Raw genomic sequence first — 17355 nt, forward strand, 5'->3', positions numbered from 1 at the left:
ACTTTTTGGGTTTTTTTTATATTCCTAGATCAGCAAACAATGTAGCTGATATCCTAGACAACGAGCCAAAATCTTTTCTAACTACTGTTAATTGGAGAAATGAACCTCCTCCTTGTATTTTGCAAGCTTTAGAAGTAGATAAATCTAATGCTTTGGTAGGAGTAATTAGCCCAATATTAGATGACTCTACTATGAATGATGCAAGGATTACTAACTCCCTAAGTTGGTATGTTTTATTACATTTCAACTTACAAAAAAAAAAAAAAAAATACTATGGTCAGCCCTAAACATTGTCAATTTTCGTATTAAACTGAAAGCAATTAGAGAGAGAGTTTGGATGCTACATAGAAACAGAGGAAAATGCAGAGAAAGTTGTTCATTTCTTCATCGACCTCCTCCTCCTCCTCCGTATTCTCTGATGGCATCCTCCAAAGAACTTTTCCATCTCTCTCCTCATTTTCATCTTCATTGTCTCTCTCTTCAGCTTCATCTTCATCTTCTCCTCAATCACACACAAACCCATCTTTTCCTAGTAAAGATGATTGAAGAGACAACAATTCTTCAACCTTCTCTCAAAATCTCCATTGATCGATCTTCCTTATACAGTCCACGAGAGCATTCCCATGAACCATCCTCAGATTCTGAGCTTGTTAAGCATCTAAAAGGCATCATTAAGGTGAGTAAAAGTGTCTCTATTTTCATTAATTAGATTTTGATTACTAGGTTTTTAGATTGAATTGAATGTATCTTAGTAAACCATTTGCTAAAATGATGAAACCTTGATTCGATTTTTTGATTTAGACTGAAATTTTGTATGGATGTTGTTAGTTTCGGGGTGGACCAATCTCAGTTGCAGAGTATATGGAGGAAGTTTTAACAAAACCTAAAGCTGGATTCTACATTAATAGGGATGTCTTTGGATCGGGTGGAGATTTCATTACATCTCCTGAAGTTAGTCAGATGTTTGGAGAGGTAAAGTTCTCTACTTTTTCTCTATACTTGTGATTTTTAATGTCTAATCTAATTAAGTGGATATTCAAATTCTTGATGAATGATGTTAAGCTCAGTGACTAGATTTCGACTAAATCACAAATGTAGAAGCCATATATGGCGTTACTTTGGAGATTGTGACTTCAGTTTTGAACAATAGCATGCATTTATAAGCTTTGGGGTTCACCCAATGAACATATTCATGGCAATTAACATTTTTCGGCTTCAAATTGTACTTTTTTCATTGCATGTCTCAGCAGTTGCAGATAATTGATCCATTGAAACCGTAATTTTTGGTCTTTTTATGTTTCTAGATGGTTGGTGTATGGGCTATGTCCTTGTGGGAGCAAATGGGACAACCTGAGAAAGTGAATCTCATTTAACTTGATCCAGGAAGAGGAACACTGATGGCTGATCTTCTACATGTAAGGCATCATATTTTTCATATCTATGCTTAGAACCCTTCCATATATTGGTCACATAATTATAACTTCATTTTTCTCTTTTATGTGTACACACCACCTGTTTAGTTAATAGGGCAGTTTTTTCGCTGTAGGGTTCTTCTAAATTTGAGAAGTTCATGAAGTCACTGAATATACACATGGTAGAATGTAGTCCCACTTTAAAGAAGCTTCAGTACAGTGCATTAAAGTGTACTGAAGATGACACTGGAAGCACTGGTGATAAAATGGTTGTTAGCATGTTCGGTGGAGCTCCTGTATCTTGGCATGCCACACTGGAGCAGGTTCCATCAGGATGTATGGAGTTCTATCGCAGCTCTGATTTATGCATTTGAGTATATTGTCTGCTTAACTTTTCTCCTTGCGTATTTTGGGAACATAAAATTTTGATGGAAGTGTAGCAAATGAAACACTCACGTAACAGTAAATTGTCTTCTTAACTTTTCTCCTTGCATATTTTGGGAACATAAATTTTTGATGGAAGAGTAGCAAATGAAACACTCACGTAAAAGATTAAGTCCAATGAAGAATGTAGTTCTCGTCTTGTGCATGCCTGATGCCAAGATTCACGCATTAGTAACATTGATGCCTTTCCTTTCACTTCTCCACCAGTTTCTCATCCTTCCTTATTATTCAATTGACTACGTGCTTGACTTTAACATTTCTTTCAGTGCCAACAATCATTATCGGCCATGAATTTTATGATGCTTTGCCTGTTCATCAATTCCTGGTTAGTCCCGAGTTATTTCATTTTCAAAGGATATTCAATTGGCTCTTTCCTTATAAAACAATTTGTTTATGGTGGACCTGATTATATCAATGTTAACTGTCACCTGTAATGAAACTTTAAACTGTTAGAATCATGAGCAATATATAACATGGCCAGTGTGCTTCATGACAAAATTTAATTCATTTTCTATTCCTTACATCATCTACAGAGGGCTTCACGTGGCTGGTGTGGAAAGATGGTTGATGTTGCAGATGACGCATCGTAAGAATCTTTTGCTGTTAAAACAACGACTATATTCCTGCAAGAATTTTTTGATCCCATTTATATTGTTCAGATTTCGCTTTGTTCTATCTCAACAGCCTACACCAGCAACCCTCTATCTGATGAAACGGTGTACATGGGCCACAAAAGAAGATATTGCTAAGCTTGATCAAATAGAAATCTGCCCAAAGGGGATGGATTTGACCCAGATAATTGCTAAGAGAATTGGTTCTGATGGTGGCGGGGCTCTCATAATCGATTATGGCTCAGATGGAATAGTTTCAGATAGTCTGCAGGTAACACGAGTTATCAATTTTCTTCTGATATAATTAAGTTACTGATAAGACTTATGATGAGTTCCCACTTCTGTAGGAAGTGATAAGACTATTCATCATGGTCCCATTTATTTGTTGAAAATCTTTCTTAAACTTAATAATATTCTAAATCTAGAGCATTCTTGGGTATACAGGCTATTCGGAAGCACAAATTTGTTGATATACTTGATGATCCCGGTTCTGCCGATCTTAGTGCTTATGTTGACTTTGCCTCCATCAGGAATTCCACAAAAGAAGCTTCAGGTTTACTCTTGCTGTATGTATTGTAGTCTAGATACATACATCGCTTGCACCATCGAAAATCTTAACTTTTGAAATCTTCCAACAATTTACAGAAGATGTTTCCGTCCATGGTCCAATATCTCAATCTCAGTTCTTGGGTTCTCTTGCTATCAACTTTCGAGTTGAAGCTCTGCTACAAAATTGCATGGATGAGCAAGCTGAGTCTCTGAGGAACGGATACTGGCAGCTAGTAGGAGATGGAGAAGCTCCATTCTGGGAGGGACCTGAAGATAAAACACCAATTGGTATGGGGTACTTAGCAATGGCCACCGTGAACAAAAATCAATCCAGTCCAGTTCCATTTCAGCAAAGGTCGTCGTTGGAAGTACGAGTCTTAGTAAATTAAGGACCGGGGAAATTCTGCCTATATACTCACGAAATAGGTTACACTAGATGAATCTCTGGAGTATTTTGTTTTTTTATAAGAGAACTGGTTAGTACAAAAGATGGGTCTTAAGACCCAGGACACTAAGCTGGCTTTCAAAAGGTATAACATCCTTGATTACCACCTATATCTACACTCTACTCTCGACAGGATTCCGAGGACTTTGAAGACAACATCCATGATTGAAAAGGTAAGTACAGCTCAATTTGTATTTCTTTTGACATTAGAAAGCTTCGTTTATGCACCTTGTTGTGTCGATCTGTATTTGTAGCGGTTCGCCCAGAAGAGATAGTGTACGAAATTTAGACCACTTAAAACACACATGAGCCAGTAAAATCTCTCGAGATGGTAGTGATTCAAGTTGGAACCAGATAGCCATCTTGTGTGCCCCGATGCCCCTGTAACACTGCTCACTATTGAAACGAGTCCAGAACTCAGGTAATATCCCATTGCCAGTGAAGCCCATGTGAGGGCTGTAGCCAATGATCTCATACTTGCAGGAGCTTCAGTGAAGAAAAATTCAAGTAATCCAGCCAAGGTAAACAGATCAGCTGAACCAAGAAACAAATACTGCAATGCCACCCAGAAGAAAGTGATGGGCAATGGCTCGTCAGAGTTCAGTAGACCTGAATGGGTCGCCACTCGTTTTCGCTTGACTTCAACTAAAGCTGCCACCGCCATTGCGACAATAGACAAAAACAACCCTATACCGATACGTTGTAGATGAGAAACACCCATCTCCGTTTTGGTCATTTTTCTTGCAAATGGAATAATTACATGATTGTAAAGTGGTGCGAGGAGCATGATGAAGAGAACCGGGAACACAGGGAGGGAAGCCGGTGGGACGGTCAAGGAGCCTAGCTTAGTGTTCATGGTGGCTGCTTGTTGGACAGAGAAGGTCGAAAGTTGCGCTAAACAACAATTGAGCATGATTGTACAGGCAAAGATTGGAAGGACTCTGAAGACGATTTTCACCTCTTCTACCTGTTCTAAGGTGCACTCTAGTGCTGGATGAGCAGGTTTGTTTGTCACCGCTCTGTTAAGAAACTTAAGACTCATACTTGGTACATCAAATGTCTCCTTTTCTGCTGCTTTACTTGTTTTAGTTGCATGGTTAGGGCTAGCTACCATGCTTGCAACTGCATTACTTGGACTCCTACAGTTGTTGAGCATTGCTGCTGCCAAGACCTACCAGAATCAAACAGAAGAGCCTTCAGTGACAAGAAAGAAAGGAATAACAACAGAAGCAACTACTTTAGAAAGTTAGAGGATAGCCTTAAGAATTTACCTTGGTTATGGTTGTCAGTGGGCTTCCAGTGGGAACCTTATTCCTATACCGTGCTGAGCCGAACAAAAAGATTGGGATGGATAAAAATATCGCCACAGTTGACATTCCGAAACCCCATTCCCAACCTTTATTATCCTCAATCCACACCACAAGTGTGACTGCTAGCAGAGCTCCACAAGCAAGGCAGAAAATATAATAGTTGAAGAACGTCGATCTCTGTTTCCTTCCTTGTGGGGTGTCATTATCGAATTGTTCAGCTCCATGAGACGGCAACGATCCTTTTATCCCTCCAACACCTAAAGCAATCAGATATAACCCTCCGAACAACATTGTTGCTTGTCCTCCTGATACTTCATTGCATGAATCACTACAGCTTGGTGGTTTCAGTGATGGTGAACGAGCTTGTGCTGTTAGCAACACTAGGCCCTGCATTGGCCATTCATTCCAAGTTACAACCTCAAAAATCAAACTTTCAAAGTCAGAAAATAGACAGTTACCGTTATCAGAACTGTGGGTCCGGAATTTAATCTATTTTGGAATTTAATCATCAAGATAAGTTTACCTATACGGCCATACATACCCATTGATAAAGACAGTTCCATTTTGGGGTGTATACGAAGAATCTAAGTGTATGGTGGCACCGGAATTTGTGTATTTTAGCTAAAAACATAATTAAAGCATCCACTACTATGGGATAACATCACATTCCACGAGGTTTAATGGGTTACAAACACGTGTCAAATCATTGTCCCAAAAATCATATAAGTGTTAATGAGTACAATAAATTAAACAAATTTGCAGATTATGAGGAACCTAGTCATCAGCTTCTTCTTCCTAGAATCCTAAAAGAAGATGCAAAGAAACTCTAATGATAACAAGATAGAAGTAGAACACGGGTTATTAATTTTCACGGGATTACCATTATTTAACACTGGGCAAGAACTAAGATACTCTAGTGATATAAGAAGACATGACATGGGTTATCAACTTTCATTGGATTACCCGTACTAGACAAAAACTATAATTTAATTGGGCGGAGTTTAATATGTCGCTGAAATTTGGTAATCTCTTGAAAAAGAAAAAATTATTCGAAACCGTACATGTAAACTCACTTGCTTCGAATAGTATTAAGATTGTTGGTTAGTTAAGTTTAATTAATTAGCAAAAAGACTGAAGATTAGAAAGGAAAAAGGAACCAGTTCTATTCCATACCAGGAATTCAATGGCTGCACTTATCAGGTAGATATGATAAGTAGTAAAGAAAGTGTCCGATAAGAACCCGCCGAGAAGAGCTAACAGGAACGCCGTTCCCATGAAATTGGTAACATTGTTTGCGGATTTCGACGGCGAAAGGTGCATGAATTTCGACAAGTACATTACTAAGTTGCTCGAGTTCGCAAGATATGCCAAATTCTCCAGTACCTCCACAACTACATCAAAAAAAGAAGAACAAACAACACAAGATCATAGTTCTTAGTTAGAATTGTAAATCAACACAAGATAAAACTTAGAAAGTGGTATTATAGAGGAAGAGAGAAAGGTATTATATGCGATTAGTACCCAATACAAAAGAGGAAGCAACCATTCCTCCATGTTGACCTCTTAAGGCTGGTTTTCCTCTCCAATCTACATAACCTTCCCATCTTGCTAGCTTCTGGCCTTCTTCCTAGAGAAAAGACATAAAACATGATCAATAAGTGGTTTGGGTCTATATAAAAGGAGAAAACAAACAAGTAGAAGAGGAGGAATGATGAAAACTAGGAAGCCAGAGAGAGTGGTAGAGAAAGAGGAACCCACCATCATATTTCTCCTTTCTCTTGGATCTCAATTATTACTTGAGATGATCAGAACAAATTTGTGAAAGAATGACTGACTATTGGATGGTGGTGAATTTATAGGGTTCAGGAAGTAGACTTGGTAGTGATGAAAAAAGAGAGAAAGGTTCAACTTGGGTTAGAGAAGAGAAGTCTAGATCCTAAAGAAAATGGACTTTCCCAAAATACTACTACTCTTATCATTTTTTTCATTTGAACTACAATACATAAAGTGAAGTAGAGAAGAGAGGGTAAAAGGTTCTTCTTTTCTTTTCTTCACTTATCTCAAGAAGGGAAAAAAGAAAATGCTTGGTTATAAATAACCTAGCGTTTTTAGGGGACACTCAAAAGAAATTAGGGGCCAATAATAAAACAACAAAGGTCACCCAATCCTAAATTGTGTTCACCCCTTATCTCCTATATTTCGTAATGATAAAATTACCCTTCGATATTCGGTAGTTTGAGCAGGATTCGGGTGATAAAAAAAATTGAGGGATTTTTTTTTTTTTTTTTGCTTTTTCGAACTTTGGTACAACCATAATCGGTAGTAAAGTGTGTTACTTTAACTTCCGAATGTATATTGGTCCCAAAATGAGATTTTTCCAAAATCCTTTAATTTTCGACTTTGGTAATACCATAATTGGTAGTAAAGTGTGTTACTTTAACTTCCGAATGTATATTTGCCCCAAAATGATATTTTGCCAAAATCCTTAAATTTTCGAACTTTGGTACAACCATAATCGGTAGTAAATTGTGTTACTTTAGCCTCCGAATATATTCATTTTTTGAATCTTAGTACTACCATAATCGGTAGTAAATTTAACTTCCGAATGTATATTGTCCCCAAAATGAGATTTTACCAAAATCCTAAAATTTTCGAACTTTGGTACTACCATAATCGGTAGTAAAGTGTGTTACTTTAACCTCCGAATATACTAAATTTTCGAATTTTAGCACTACCATAATCGGTAGTAAATTTAACTTCCGAACGTATATTGGCCCCAAAATGAGATTTTGCCAAAATCCTAACATTTTCGAACTTTGGTACTATCATAATCGGTAGTAAAGTGTGTTACTTTAACCTCCGAATATACTCAATTTTCGAACTTTTAGCACTACCATAATCGGTAGTAAATTTGATTTCCGAATGTATATTGGCCCCAAAATGTGATTTTGCAAAATCCTTAAATTTTCGAACTTTGGTACTACCATAATCGGTAGTAAAGTGTGTTACTTTAACCTCCGAATATATTCAATTTTCGAATATTAGTACTACCATAATCGGTAGTAAATTTGACTTCCGAATGTATATTGGCCCCAAAATATGATTTTGGAAAAATCCTAAAATTTTCGAACTTTGGTACTACCATAATCGGTAGTAAAGTGTGTTACTTTAACCTCCGAATATACTAAATTTTCGAATTTTAGTACTACCATAATCGGAAGTGAATTGTGTTAATAAGTGATGCTTATTATCTGCCGATTGTGTTCATGGCCTCAAATTCAAATTTCAAAACTTAACAAAAGTTTCAAAATTTTCTACTTTCACAGTCGGTAGTTAATGGTGTTCATTATCTATCGATTGTGCGTAAATTTTTGTACAGAGAAATTTAATTTTTAGAATCAAGAATAATCGGTAGATATCGATCAATTTACCTACCGATTATGGTTGATGTTCTTAAGAAACGAAGAACATCAACAATAATCGATAGGTAAAGTAGATTATTATCTACCGATTATGTTTCTGCTAGTGTAAATCCAAGAACATCAACCATAATCGGTAGGTAAAATAGATAGTTATCTACCGATTATGTTTCTGCTACTGTAAATCCAAGAAAATTTTCGGATCAAATTTTTGATTTCAAGTAATCAAATCCTAATTTTGAATCACAACTACTTTCATCTATTCGTTTTGTTTGTTGAACTCCTTTTTTTTGATGTTCTAAGTTTCAACTTTAAGGTTAATGAATTTTGGGTTTTAATTTTAAACAATCATAACATTTGTTTGATCGATGATCTTTGTTTTCAATCAAAATTAAAATGATGGAAAAAAATTTCAATAGGTGGAAAAGAGAAGAAGAAGTGAAATGATATGATTATGAAAATAAAGGATATAGGTTTAGATTTAGTATAAAGGTGAAGGACAATATAGACAATTTTTTATTTTTAAGACATCCCTTAACCTCTTTCAATGGATGGGAATAAAAATGTGACCCCTAATTCCTTTTGAGTGGCCCCTAAAAACGCTAGGATAAATTAGTAAGATATATTAATAAGAAAAGAGAAATGTGATTAGAATCAAATCCTTGGCCAAGTTGAATGCCATGAGGAGGGATTCTTTCTTTCTTTCTCATCTATGTGTTGTTTGACCATCAATGATAGTAATTAATAGAATGAAAAGAGAGGTGATGATCATTATTTGAGGAGAGGATGTGACCCCACCATATCTCTATTTATGGGATTGTTGAGTTATGGTAGAAGAAGACTATATTGAGTTGAGAGAGCAATGCACAAAAACTGGTAAAGTTTGTTTTGATTGAAATTGTTATTAGCTTTTCAAAGTACTGCCTACTGCTTCCTTTTTCTTGAGTAGAATGTAGCTTGCTTAAATCATTAGTGCTAGTATCAACAAAATGATTTGATCATCTTTTTAATCATGTATGTTTTTGAATCTTGACCATGCATGACTTATCTAATGACCAAACTTTAGTGAGCATTTGGAACGACAAGAAATAGTTCTCTTTTAGCTTTATCAGTTACAATTTACATTCTTTAATGTTTTAGCCCATAGAGCCTCTACACTATGCATTCTTTATAAATGATGTTGCATCATTTTCTGTTCATTTATATATTTATTTAACAATTATTTTCCAATAATTTGATCTGCTGATTATTGGCAAATGTTAACATATGCACTCATGCATAAGCTAGTGATGTGATCTGCGAAGGTTCCTTTCTGCACATCTTAATAGGTTGTTTAGATGCACACTCAGAAATTATCTTTTGATCTCTGGATACTAAAAAGTCATAAGTTTATTTGAGTATACAATTCAAAATAAGTTTTAGAAATAAAAAAATGGACTTTTTATACGACAGAATGTTTTTATTTCGGACTTTCTACTCCTAGACATGCTATAAATAATTGATGTTATTCTCCTATAAATAATTGATGTTATTCTCCATGGCCAATAAGTTTAAAAAGTTTGTTGTTTTGGGTATAGAGCTTTGTACAACTATAGCCGGTTTAGATATCTTTTAATAAGTTACTTTTTAAAATTTGGAGGCCAAAAAGTTAGAAATTAGTTTGGGCACATACTTTCAAAATAACTTGTAAAAACATTTTGCAAAGAAAACCGTTTTTAGATTTGCTATTGCATTCTGTTTGCTTCGGGAAGAGCATAAGCATTTATATATATATAATCCAGCTGATAACAACATAGTACGATGGTCAATGCATTGGAAGACGATATCCGTGACTTGAGTTTTGAATCCGCAGACATTAATTCAAATAATTTATTTACATTTTTAGTAAAAGAACATTTCTGATATCCAAACATTCTCTTAATATCTGGAGCAAATTCCCCTTTTCATAACACTTCCTCCCAAAAAGGCAAAAGGTTCCGAGGTGAAAGATATAAAGCTAAGTGGTTGTTGTTTTGTTAAATAAATCTGGTATAACTTTCTGCTATTGGAAAACCAGAAGCACATATAACTTTGATATCCAGTCGATATATGTATAGTACAATGATAAAATCATTGAGTGATGATATTTGTAAGCTGAGTTCGAAACTCGGCAGCGCACATTCTTTACCGATCACTGGGAAAAAAAAACTTCTTATATCCACCAAATAACCTCTACTAAATATCTCGAAAAACTCCGATATAAACTTCTTATATCCACCAAAATCCAAAGACCCTTCTCCATAACACTTCCTTCCAAGAAAGCAAAAGTTTTGAGGTGAAAGACACAAAGTTAAGCGGTTGTTGTTTTAGTTCTCCTTTTTCGTTTTTCTTTATAAAGACACAAACTTTTAGTTAAGAATCGATCTTAAGATTCGATATGGGTTGGGAACTTTTTTTTTTTATTTCAAAAGGTGCCCACCACCACCACTAACTACACCATGCACCACCAGAAAGGCATCCACTAAATAAGTTTTTTTTTTTTTGCCAGTGGCAAGACCGCGGAGTCTTAAAGCTAATTAAGAGGAAACCCTCCCTAGTGTATTTATGTAATGTTGTTTGGTACGTTAAACTCATCCATCCCTAAAAATCTTTCTTTACCTAACCAAAAAGATAAAATGGACGTCCGAATGCCAAAAAAAGATTAGATCTTTCTTTTGATTTTGGTCGGCAAGAGATAAATGGTTTCCAGCAGTCTATCACACATGAACATGATGATAATCTATCAATCATATGATATACATGTGTATATCCTATTTATATACTAGCACTATTATCAACAATGCATTCGAGAACAAATGGTTTTCTATTAAAACGGTGGGAATATATTCACAGTCAAAAGAAGAATCATGCATTAGATAATACTAGGGCTGTCAATGGGTACCCATTATCCGGACCCGGAACCGGACCCGGTATATTTGGGTCCAGTTCCGGGTCCTAAAGTTGGACCCATTAGCTACTTAGGACCCGACGGGTAATTACCCGATTGGACCTGAATTTAAACGGGTCCAAACGGGTAATACCGTTGGGTACCCGCGGGTATCGGGTACCCGTTTATTCATTCTTTTATTCATATTTTTAGCAAAATTACAAGTATTTTGCTAGTTTTAGCTTTGATATTTTATTCATTTAAATTTTTTCTCTTACATTTAATCTTTATTTAGTACATTAATAAGAAATAATAATAAATTTTTATAAAAATTATTTAAATCCAAGCCAAAAAGAGAAATATATTAAGTTTTTGAGGTTTTTTAAATAGTTTTATTAAGACCCAATGGTACCCGGAAACGACGGGTACCCGGTTATTTAAACGGGTCCGGTTCTGGGTCCACAAGTTTAGGAACCGGACCCGGAACCGTTAGGAACCGGACCCGACCATTATAAGTAGGGTAAGGGTCCGGGTCTAGTGATACCCGGGAGGACCCGGACCCGTTAACACCCCTAGATAATACAGGCCGGGGTTAGTCGCTGATCATATTCCATGTTGTTGTTTTTTTGATTTCCGGCATATGTACAGTATCATGAACAATTGGTTTAGAAGCGAATTTGCATGATCTTCGATTGATGTCACCCATATATGTGTAGTACAATACGTTAGGTAAGACAAACGTACTCGACCAACATTGCTTTTTCTAGTTTTGTTCTGTATGTGCTTTTTATTGTGTTTTGCTTTCATGCGAAGGTCCCTAGTAGGACCCAACCAGCTAGGCCAGTTCTTAGCAAAGTCCAGGTTAGTGGTCCCAGATTACGATGCATATATATTTCAATTCTGAATAGACACCTCCAAAACCGGCTAACAAGATCATACTTTAGCGAGCAATGGCTTCCAGCTGTCGAAACCAGCAGGCGGTTGTCTAATTTTTTTAAGATTTGGTTTTATTTACAGTTTTCTAAGAGTTTTTTTCTTAAATAAGAAATATTTTATTAGATAAACTGAATTACACATAATTATCCTCTTGAATACATAATTGTATCCAGAGAGGGATTTCTTCGAACTATTCTTGTTCGTTAACAATGCTAATGTCATATTTGGACAAAGAATTTGTAACATGGTTTGCTTCTCTATACACAAATGTGCAAATCCAACTACCAAAAATAGATAAGATACTTAGACTATCAATCACAGTGTTTCTGGTAGTTCATTTTACCGACTATCATCTGCCATTGACCGATGATATCACATTTAAACAATCTCCTTTCCAGATGAATATTTCGTATTCCTTTTCTTGTAGCCCATTGAACAACCTCCAATAGCGATCTTCCTTCTCCTTGCTCTGGATATAAAAAATTTAAGTGACAGCATCGAACTCCATTGCTTTCGCCTGCAGAGGAACTAGAAATTAGATCCACTACAACATCTTTATTAACTAATTTAAAAATCGCATCAAGATTTAATTTGATATAGCGATTTGCGGGCCTGAGCCATGGTTCAATAGTTATGTTCACAATAAAGTTACTGCTTTGAACTCCAGTAGTCTGAGCTCAATTCCACTCAGTATAATCCGAATTTATCATAAACACTACTTGGCTTATCTGGGGGGTAAATTTTCAAATACTTTGAGACATCGAGCCTTCCAAAGTTCCTATATTATAAACCCAAACAACTCTAACAATTTGGTGTTAAGAGTACGTACATTATTATGCTGAAAAAGAGAAACAACCAAATCATACAAATCAATGTTAGCAACATCATTAGCTAAATCAGAATCAATAGCTCTCCATACATTCCTAGAAAATGAGTATATGTTGAAAACTATTAATGCCATTTTTACAAATGGGACAATCGGTATTTGTATTGGGGTAAAATATGGCAAGTTTATCACCAATAGGAAGGGATTGTTGGATACATTTGCATAGAAAATGGAGAATGTTGGGGGAAGAACGGTTTTCCAAAATTTCCTCAAAGAAATTTGGGTTTGGTTGCTTAAGCCTATCTTAGAATTCCTGCACATCAAAATGGATTTATACGATGACTTCACAGAAAACAGACCATTAGAGCTAGGGAGCCATCTCAGGTGATTTTGACCATTAAAGGGAATTATGATCTCTAAGATTTTGTTAACAGTGTCATTATCAAAGAATATCGTAATACCTGCAAATTCCAGCTTCTATAATTATGATCAATCAATTAAGAAACACAAACCATATTAGAAGACCAATTTTAATTATTAAGAGTAGTGGGGATAGATGGAACCCATTTATCTTTCCAGATATGAATTTTCTCACAATTACCTACTTCCCAATAAAAGATTTTTTTTCAAAATTTCCATACCTTCGCAGATGCCTTTCCAAACCCAACTTCCATTAGTGCTTACCGAGTCAGAGATATGATCACAATTGTTGAATACTTACCTTTCTGAATTTTCACCTACAAATAATTAGGAGAGTACATCATTCTCCAAGCAAGTTTGGAAATTACGGCCTTGTTCATTATTGCAGTTTGCTTAATGCCACTTAAATCTCTTGGTTGGGCTACTTTCTCCCATTTTTTCAAGTAAACACCTTTAATACCTTTTTTCTTATTCCATCAAAATCTCATATGGATGGAATCCATTTTGTCTGTTAGTTTTTCAGGAATTTGGAAAACTGATATGATGAGTTGCCAAACTTCCAAGGACAGACTGAGCCAGAATGGTTCTATCAGGTTGGTTTAAGAATATAGAGGTCCAATTAGCAAGTCTTTCACCATACTTATCTATGAGGGGACTAGAGGACTGAACTTTACTCCTCTGCGCGAGTAGAGGCACCCCGAGGTACTTGTCACTGAGAGCTAGTTTTTTAATGTTCAATATGTTAGAAATATTATTCTTGACAATATTACTAACACCCTTGCTAAAAACTATTTCAGATTTTGAGAGTTAACGGACTGACCAAAGAACTTGCTAAATTCCTCAATAAGTTTGGCAAGTTAAGTAGCTTTGGAAGTATTGGTCTTGCAAAATATCAAGCAATCATCTACAAACAAAATGTGAGAAACAGAAGGACAATGTTTGTTTATTTTGATACCATGAACAAGACCATCTTGTTCAGCTTTCAGTAAAGCTCTAGACAAGGACTCCATACACATAATGAAGAGATAAGGAGAAAGAGGGTTTCCCTGCCTCAAACCTCTCTGGGGGTAAAAATCTCTCCCGGAGAGCCATTAAAAAGACTTATGCATTGGCTAATCATGTTACAAAAATAATCACAAATTCCTAGATTTTTTAAACTACTCAGCAGAAAATTCCACTTTATTCTGTCAAATGCTTTGGGCATGTCTAATTTAACAGACATCCATCCATTCTTTCTTTTTTCCTTCATGGAATCAACTAGTTCATGAGCCACTACAATGTTATCTGTGATACTCCTCCCAAATATAAAAGCAGTCTGATAAGGGGTAATAATTTTATCAAGGACTAATTTAATTCTAGAAGCCTTAAGTTTTGAAATCACTTTGTAAGAAGTGTTACACAAGCTGATTGGTCTAAAGTATGCAGCATTCTTAGAGCATATCCTATGGGTAGTCTCCAAATGGAGACTAACTCTTTCATATGAAAGACTACTCGCACAGATGAACGAGTGAAGCTACTATGGGCAAATACAAAAAAAAAGAACTACACGGGAGATAGTCTCCCTTTTAATTAAAAAAGAATTGGATTTTGGACCAGACGGGGGACTGTCCCCCGTCCAAAAAAAAAAAAACTTCTTAGACGGGGGACAATCCCTCTTCAACAAAAAAAAGCTAAAAAAATTCTACATAGTCGGGGATAGTCCCCGGTCAAGAAAAAAAAACGAAAAAAAAAAGGTTTTAACGGGGGACTGTTCCCCGTTTTGCACTAAAAGTTTCTTTTTTCTGACGGGGGATAGTCCCCCGTCTAGTGTGAAACTCCCAACTACTCGTTCGAATGAACGAGTGTGTGGAAGAATTTGGGGGAAAAGTGGGTTTAAACCTACCCATAGGAGAGCCTAATTTGCTCAAATTGGTAGTGCACTCTTTCATTTGAAAGGATGACACTACCCATAGCCCTTTCTCTTAGGACAATTGGTTTTAGGGATTAAAGAAAGAAAATTCTGATTCATCTGTTTAGGGATGTGTTTACTGTGAAAGAAAGCATGCACCTATTAATAAGATCATTACCAACACAATCCCACACAATTTGGTAAAATCCGAGAGGGAAGCCATCTGGGACAGGTATAGTCCATGGTTTCATATTAAACACAATACCTTTGATTTCCTCAACTGTAGGAATTCTGACAAGCATAACATTATCAACATAAGATATATAAGGATAAATAAAAACTTGGCAATCAAAAGAATTGGGAGGATTACTGGTTCTACTCATGGAAGAGAAATGAGATCTTAGGTTGGTCGTAAGATCTACTGTATTAGTCAACCAAAATCCTAATTCATTTTGTATTGTATCAATTTAGGTTCTCCTAAAATTGGCTTTTTGGTGGAAGTAAGTCATGTTTCTACAACCTAACAAAAGCTCATCATCTTAACCCCTGTCTCCAAAAGTCATATTCGACATTATACCAAAAAAAAAGTTTATGGTTTAAAGTTTCAACATTAGGGTCATTATGATTACTACCATTACTAAGCAGGTACTGAATTTGGTCTTTGATCTTATTAATTTGGATAGTTATATTTCCAAAATGCATGTAATTCCAATTTTTAAGAACTTTCTTAGTGCTAAACAAAGTCTTAGTTAGTCTATATGGATCTCCATTCCTAAATTACTTCTTTGCAATTAGGATCCCTAAACCACATCTTATTAACTTTAATGGTTTATGGGTAACATCCTCCTGTCTAGAGGAAGCTAACACTATGGGACAATGGTCACTTTCTAAGGGAATAAAATGATAAGTAACTGCATTAGGGAAATTATTTAGACAATTTATGTTAGTTGTAACCCTGTCAAACCTCTCAAGAATGAGTTCATGGTCTTTTCTCCTGTTAGTCCAGGTAAAGGGATTCTCAAGACTATGCATATCACTGTTATCAAGTAAAATATTATTATCATCTAATTGAGTTTGACTTAACAGATTACCCCCTCTTTTTCATCCTGCTTGAGAATAAAATTTAAATTGCCAATGATTGTCCAAGGGTGATGATGCTACGTAGCTACATCCCGCATAAAATACCATTGCTCGTCTCTAGCATTAGTATTAAGAGCACCATAGATAAAGACAACTAAATAAACATTAGTTCTAGCATCAAATTTTATGTTGTTGAATCATATTGAATTTGGCTTCTAAAATATGAAGATCAATTCCATCTTTCCAGAGAAGACATAAACCACCAAAATTACCTATGTGATCATAGAGATAAGCATTAGGGTTATGATATGAAGCAATATATTACTTAATTTTTCTAGTGGTATTTTTAGTTTCAATCAGAAATATAATGTCTGGAGAATTTGTTCGAATAAGATCTTTTAGATGATCTCTAGTATTCTTGTTACCAAATCCACATACTAGAGAATCTTTATGATATTCAAACCACTAAACAAACTTGCTCTATAATTACATACATAACTAACAAGTAACTAAGAATAAGGTCTATCATACTCTAAAACTTAAACCCAGCCAATACAGCTAAGGGTAAGGTCTTTAATTCTTTTTAATGACTTTTGTTAACTCCATTGTCAATTCTAGAGAATTTAACACTAATAGTTGTCTACTTTTGAATCTTGGATGTGTACTCAGATACCTTGACCATGCAATGAGTATGCTGACCTATTAGCTAAAGAGGTTAGAATAAGTGGGAATAATGTGTATTAGAATCATAATGATCTTCCAGGATGGTTTAAGTTCTCTTATAACCCAGAACGACAACATATACTAGTTTCTTTAGCTCCACATATTGATTTGCATATGTAGCTTTCAATTTTAAACCCTTTTCTTTTAATAATGTCTAAAACGATATTTTTGGACGTAACTATTAACAATTCAAACATAACACACTAATATAAGGTTTTAGGCTTTGAGAGAAGATTTGGGGTCTTTAAAAATCTCTTGAGTTAAAAAATTATTTTACGTTTCTTTCTTACAAGTATTTTAAAAATCATTTTCAAGCCGTTATACCATTTTTATTTTTTTTTGTAAATGAGATATTGCATTAAGAGACTAGGACAAAGAAAAAGTCGA

At 35.4% G+C, this 17355-nt stretch overlaps 1 protein-coding gene and 1 pseudogene across 1 annotated transcript; one reads left to right on the forward strand and one right to left on the reverse strand.

The window, feature by feature from the left end:
- The first annotated feature begins 351 nt into the window (after positions 1–351).
- On the forward strand, positions 352–3622 carry LOC113317785 (annotated as a pseudogene).
- On the reverse strand, positions 3442–6816 carry LOC113317784 (protein NRT1/ PTR FAMILY 4.6-like). The gene is made up of 5 exons (XM_026565917.1): positions 6530–6816; positions 6293–6398; positions 5945–6162; positions 4733–5158; positions 3442–4632 (listed from the first exon to the last, which is right to left on the reverse strand). Exons 1-5 carry the CDS (start codon positions 6533–6535, stop codon positions 3682–3684), a joined length of 1707 nt encoding a protein of 568 aa, XP_026421702.1. The 5' UTR covers positions 6536–6816; the 3' UTR covers positions 3442–3681.
- Between the last annotated feature and the right edge of the window lie 10539 nt (positions 6817–17355).

The sequence above is a fragment of the Papaver somniferum genome, chromosome 10 (assembly GCF_003573695.1).
Source record: "Papaver somniferum cultivar HN1 chromosome 10, ASM357369v1, whole genome shotgun sequence".
NCBI lineage: Eukaryota > Viridiplantae > Streptophyta > Magnoliopsida > Ranunculales > Papaveraceae > Papaver > Papaver somniferum.

What these genes read in the sequence shown, in the direction of transcription:
- LOC113317784 (XM_026565917.1), bottom strand. An exon ending in TGCTTCCTCTTTTGTATTGG is followed by an intron (nt 6,163 to 6,292) that starts GTACTAATCGCA and finishes TTTTTGATGTAG; the next exon opens with TTGTGGAGGTACTGGAGAAT. An exon ending in GTGCAGCCATTGAATTCCTG is followed by an intron (nt 5,159 to 5,944) that starts GTATGGAATAGA and finishes TGGCCAATGCAG; the next exon opens with GGCCTAGTGTTGCTAACAGC.